The sequence below is a fragment of the Branchiostoma floridae genome, chromosome 9 (genome assembly GCF_000003815.2).
Source record: "Branchiostoma floridae strain S238N-H82 chromosome 9, Bfl_VNyyK, whole genome shotgun sequence".
NCBI lineage: Eukaryota > Metazoa > Chordata > Leptocardii > Amphioxiformes > Branchiostomatidae > Branchiostoma > Branchiostoma floridae.
Genome location: NC_049987.1, coordinates 18,126,924 through 18,132,970, shown reverse-complemented (window position 1 = coordinate 18,132,970; position 6,047 = coordinate 18,126,924). Strand labels below are relative to the sequence as shown.

Genomic DNA, 6,047 nt, shown 5'->3' with positions numbered 1-6,047 from the left:
TACCCGAGTGAAATATTTCCTAAAAGCAGACATCGGGCACAATGGCACATATCAGGGATCGAACCCTGGCCGTTTGGTTTTTGGGGCCGAACACTTTACAATTAAGCTGCACGGTGCCATTTGCCCATAAGCAAACTCTTATCAATATCAGACTTTACAAAAATAGTCGCATCAACGTGGCATTTTCCTTTGCGTTTCATCTATTCCAAAGTCCTGAGAATTGTTTTTCACAAAACTTTCATTAAAGGTGGTATCTCACTGTGCTTGGGGCACCGGTGCGGCACTGCGGCGTTCGTTCACTGCGGCACTGCTGTGTTATTTTCGCTATCTTCATTTTACAATTTAGATATTGGGTATCATGTAAAAGTATGACTTAAAAGACAACGAAATTCACAAAACGTAAGAAAATTTGTTCAATATCTTTGAAATTCGTTGAGTAATCTTTCGAACCCCGCAGTGCCGCACCAGTGCTCCAAGTGCAGTGCGATGCCACCTTTATCATCGCCTACTTGCGAAAAGATGTTGTTCGATTAAAAGACAGGAAAATGCTGCAATCCGTCCTAATGTTTGTGTATTACATTAATCTTACCAAACAAATCAAAATGTCATCATTTATTTCATATGGCCCGGGCGAACATGTTTGCCGAGTAATGGCTAAATCTACTGGTAGCAGCCCTCTCCATCTGTTATACTGTACATGGGCGCGTAAAGGCGGATTATGAACATCAGAAATAGACAGCAAACAAAGCCAGTATTTGCCGTAGGGTTAATGATATCCAAAGGCAAAGTTGCAAAACGAATCGCCTCTTGACCCTTACTGCTACGATAAGCTGCAGCCTTCGTTGGTGTCCTTACACTCAGCATTTTGTCTTTCAAGACTCAAAGCTCTATGATCTTAAGACTTATCAAGATCTTAAGATGTCTTGATGTCATTCAGTGGATAAACTTCTTCGGTTATGTCAATTCATTAATGCGAGAAGGAAAGAAATGGCATGAAAATTTACTTAAAATCAATGTATTGTTCAATCATTGGCTTTTGGGTTGAGTTTTAGATAACATTATACAAGATCAGCGGATATTTTCTTTTTGATACCTGCGAAACCAATGAAAGGTGATTTCTAGAATTAATTCAAATTTCCATCATGAATAAAAAGGACTTGCAGAGTATAGTTACCAAGTACGCTAAGTCGATTGTATATAAAAGTCATCGTGCAAATAACATTAATGTCATTTTCCAACGTAAAAGACAGAAGTTATCGAAACATTTTCAGTAATCTTTAAGAAATAAAGATCAGGTCAAAAATTCGAGAGTATGGATGAAAAGTTATCATTTTATTGAAAACAAAATACCTAACGCTATTCCACCTCTATTCTTTATCCGTTGTTTTAAAAAGTAGGGTATTTAGGGATGTCCAGTCGACGGACGGTTGTTTCAAGCTGCAAATATTCAAAATATTGCAGGTTGGTATTGATAATAGTGCAGTTTGAAACCACTCTTCGTCGACGTGTTATCCCTAAAAACCCTGTTTTTAGAAACAACAGAGTCACATAGGTTACCTATCTAATAAAGGTGGACTACCGTTATGTATTGTTATGCGAAGATATACATTTATCCCCAAAAAGACAAGTATTCAGAATCAATTTTACCTTGTCTTTCCCGATGTCTGAGTCCAGAATGAGACTTTCAGCCTTGCAGAACTCAGGTAGCAGTGTCCCTGTCTTGGAGCTGAGGGAATATTTCCTGGTGAACCCACCCTGTGGAACAACACAAGTATCGCCTGTCAAATATGTTTTTCAAAGTGTCAAGGATAGAATTCTTTCTTTGTGAGAAGGTTTCAGCTGTGAAAGAGTGTCAAGTAGTGTCCAGGTTTCCAGATATACGGGGTCGAGGTTTTAGGATCTTTTAGTTATAGAATGATGAAACAAGACCTATGCTGTCCAAGTGTTGTCTGTCAAATATGCTTTTCACAGTATCAATTTGAAAGACTATCTGCTAGAATAATGTTTGTTCCTTTGTGAGAAGGTTTCAAGCCATAAAAGTGAGCCTTTGGTGTCGAAACTTTTCAGAATTCCACCTATCAAACTAGGCCCTGGTGATCAAAAGTTCAGCCATAAAAGAAAGTCATAGGTGTCAAGGTTTTTAGCTATGATAGGAAGCCTCAAGTGTCAAGATTTCTAGCTATCAAAGGAAATCTTTGAGCAAGATTTGTAGCACTAAAAGAGATCATTGGTGCCAAGCTATTAAAGTAATATTTGGGTGTCAAAAATAATAAATATGAAAGAGGAAGTTGCATAGGTGTTTCAAGCTAAAACAAATAAAGCTAAAGTTGTTTTTTCTCACCTATATAAGAAAGCCTTTCATTGGTGTCCATGTTTTTAGCTATACAAGGAAGCCTTTGGTGTCCAGTTTTATTAGCTATAAAATCCTTTGGTGTCCAGGATTTTATCTATTAAGAAAGCCTTTTGTGTCCAGTTTTTTTAGATACATAGGGAAGCCTTTGGTGTCCTGGTTTTTAGCAATAAGGAAGACTTGAGTTTTCATGTGTTTAGCTATACAAGGAAACCTTTTGTGTCCATGTGACTTGTATAGTCATATTAGGAAGGCGTCCAGGTTTCACTCTGTTACAAACGCACCTAAAGCAAAAGCCATAGTTTCATTTTCATAACTTATCATTTTATCATTGTCATTTTTGAAAACTTTTTTGCAGGCACTGCTCTTCAAAAGGTCCATTGTTATGATCACAACCAACAATGTACCAAGCCTGCCTATATAGGTCACCAGTAGACAACAACACTGACGACATTGTAGAGTACTACATTCGACCATATGTCACAGTTGGAGCTAAGCAAACGGAACCAATGACTACACCTATGTGAGTCGGACATTTGTAACGACTATTGAAACACCTGGACTTATCTTAGGGCGTATCAAAGCTTCTCCTGTTTGATGTTCGTAATTACATTATTCCAACCACACCCATGTATACAATGATTACATTATGATATTTGTTATTACAGTGATTCTTCTGGTTTGTACTTTTTATTGGATAAACTTTTGTATAACAAAGCCTCTGTGAGCTTCCAATGCTGCTTTCTGATATCGTTATATTTTTATTATTATATCTATTAGCTGTATCTAAATTGAGGTGTATGGAAAGAATGTGACTTTACATACGCAAAACTTAATTACATTATGTCACGAAAGATAAATTTCTATCAACGTGCTGGTATTCGTTTGGTTGTTATAAATGCATGATTTTATGTGTCTGTTTTTTTTATTTCTATGTTTTGGTGGTCGTTATTTTATATATCATGCGTTTTAGAGCGCCATTGCCTTCTTGAAACTTAGGAGCAATTTGACTGTAAATTTAAGAAGACAGTGCAAATGGTTTGTTAATGATCTGAGTCGAATTAATACTCACTTTTATATCCACTGGACTTTTACATGCACTTGAAATATACATTTGCAGAACATATAAACAGATCGATAGGATGAAAAATAAATGAATAAAAGGGCATTGTTTTCTGACTTTGGCTGTCTTTTGACTATGCCTTTTAACCAGAGTATTCAGATCAAATGTTTTGATGTTTTGCTGTTGGTCTCACGACTATTTGGTGACCCGGTCACGCATATACGTTGTACGACCATCGTACGATCCAAAAAATATAATGACACTTTCTGATATCCGTGCGTACGTCTTGCCAAATTTAGTTGTCTTGTTACGGAAACTTTTCTAAGATCTTCGTCTTCAATTTGTTGGTCCTATGCATCACAGCCTGCTTGATTACGACGAAAAATGGTACGACGGCCTACGACGATTGTGACCCCGTCGAGTAAATTGTGCATTGAAAACAAGAACTAGAAGCGTCATAACATAAGCCTCAAATGTACTGTGGTCCAGTTAAATTTAGTTGTATGTCTTTGGTGCAATTAGGCACTATTTCCCCTTTATTTCTACTTTAGGGCGGCGATTGTATATTTGTATTGATACAAACACACTGAGTGAACACCTAGGGTGACAGATGTCATGTTATTTATGCAGCCGCCGGGCTCGCCCTATTTAAGCACAAACGCCGTATTGTGATTAATGAGTATATCAACACAGTGGGGATGTTTGTGCCTAACTGCCTTAGAAACAATGGCTCACCTTTTTGAAACACCAATGATAAATATTTTCCAGGCTTTTTAATCCATATCCACTCATAGACACATTTGGGTCTATTTTCATTGATCTGTTTTGACACTGTTGCCATGTCAAAGCGTTATTGTAAATCGTCTGGAGACAAACAAGAGTGTGAATTTTTTGTATCAGTTTTGCTGAGTTGTTTGCTGACCTGTCTTCTCTGGCAGAGACTTGTAATCCACTATGATTGGATTCTTATCATCAACACTTCAGAGATAACGCCAAAAATGTATCAAATAAAGGTAAAATGTGGTTCAATTTTACCGTACTTTACCCTAGTCTTTTGTGTTAAAGTTCGTTGGAGATCTAGAGCCGACAAAAGTATGCGAGTGGACCCTGGTTTTGTGAATGGGAGTTGTGTGTGTGGAGGGAGAGCCAACGCAAGCAAAGTTACACTTAACAGAACCTGCTAGCGCCTGGCAAGAGCAAACAATGCTTATCAAACCCGGGGCGTTGTTTAAATCATACCCATGTAGCAATATGTACAAACATGCGGCTTTTGGACCTATCAGCAGTCACACTCTGTTCCGGTGTGTTGTAGTATGTTGACTCTGGACTAACAACTGCCTGATGGCAAACAATGACATCATCCGGGCGGCTTGCTGGGGTTAAGTGGACGGTTCAGCTGTGGGATGTGGGAGGGGGGCGCTTCGCAATCAAACCTTCTACCAGAACGACCTCTGATTTGTAAATCGCCTTGAGATACGTTCTGTTTTAAGATTCATATATTTCATTACGTTTGGTGACTTTCTTTCATACGGTATGAGTCTTCCAAACTATGTGAGTCGTAGCTGATTGTAAATACAACAGAAATGAACATATTCTTTTCGTTACACATTTACTAGTAAAAAATCACAATAAAAGTGATAAATGATATAATAGTACTGTTCAGAAATCACTTGCTTTGACCGTTTTTCTAAAAGTATAAGAATCATTGTATCACATACCAATAACATCTGCGAACTTTCCTCAAAGGTTTTTTCTACTTTACTTAAAAAACTTAATATGCATGTTTGTTATTCATCTGTAGATCTTTCCACCGGATTCTGCTTCCGTCAGATCGGCAAGGAAACAACCATGTTACCCACCGGACACACATGACGAACTCATATCGCTAATAATCCCAACCGCCAAACATGGTCCCCGCTAATGCCACCATGTTTCTCCCTAACCAAATACCATTAGCCTGTCAAATGTCAAGCCGTTGGACAAGGTCACGGACAAACAATGGCAGTGGGCTGTCTGTGTGAGGGAACAGAGTCCCAAGGCGGTACCTTGCCTTCAGATCAAAGTAGATAGGGGGAAGGGCTAGAAGTGATAAATGACGTCTGGTTTAAGTGAGGAATGCTGTGAGAATGGCACTGCCTAGGTGACTGTACCTTGGTGATTCAGAGCCGGAGGTGTATGCGATACAATTCTACTGAACATAGTTCCTCTTTCATCAGTTTTTAGAATACCACTTAAAAACCCTACGCATCAAGCCTTTGAAAAAGATGTTAAGGACAAAATAAAAGATGCTTCAACTATGAAAAATAGTTTATGATACGCCGTTTTAATTTTGGTAGACCATAGTTGGTACCAAACCCGTTTCCACGGACAACGAATCGACTTGCACAACGCCGGTCGTTCAGCACCAAGCACCACAGACACTCAAAAAATTTGAAAGTGTTTACAACAAGACTCCCAAGGAATGCCGCTACTTGAGCGAAATATAGGAGAGAATGATCTTTTGAAGTTTATCCGAGCTTGAGAGATCGCGCAAAGAAATTAGAACATAAGACATGTGTTAACTCATCAAAGGGGGTTTTGTACATTGAAGGGACCTTTGAAGTGGTGTTTTTTATATAGCACTTGTTCTGTCTA

At 38.4% G+C, this 6,047-nt stretch overlaps 1 protein-coding gene across 1 annotated transcript in view; it reads right to left on the bottom strand.

Moving 5' to 3' along the window:
* LOC118422412 (DNA-binding protein RFX6-like) overlaps window positions 1–6,047 on the bottom strand; it is a gene marked incomplete in the record, with an annotated part of 39,989 nt that overhangs the window by 12,813 nt on the left and 21,129 nt on the right. The window contains 1 exon segment of the mRNA XM_035829953.1: window positions 1,648–1,755. Coding sequence (XP_035685846.1) covers window positions 1,648–1,755 — 108 coding nt within the window.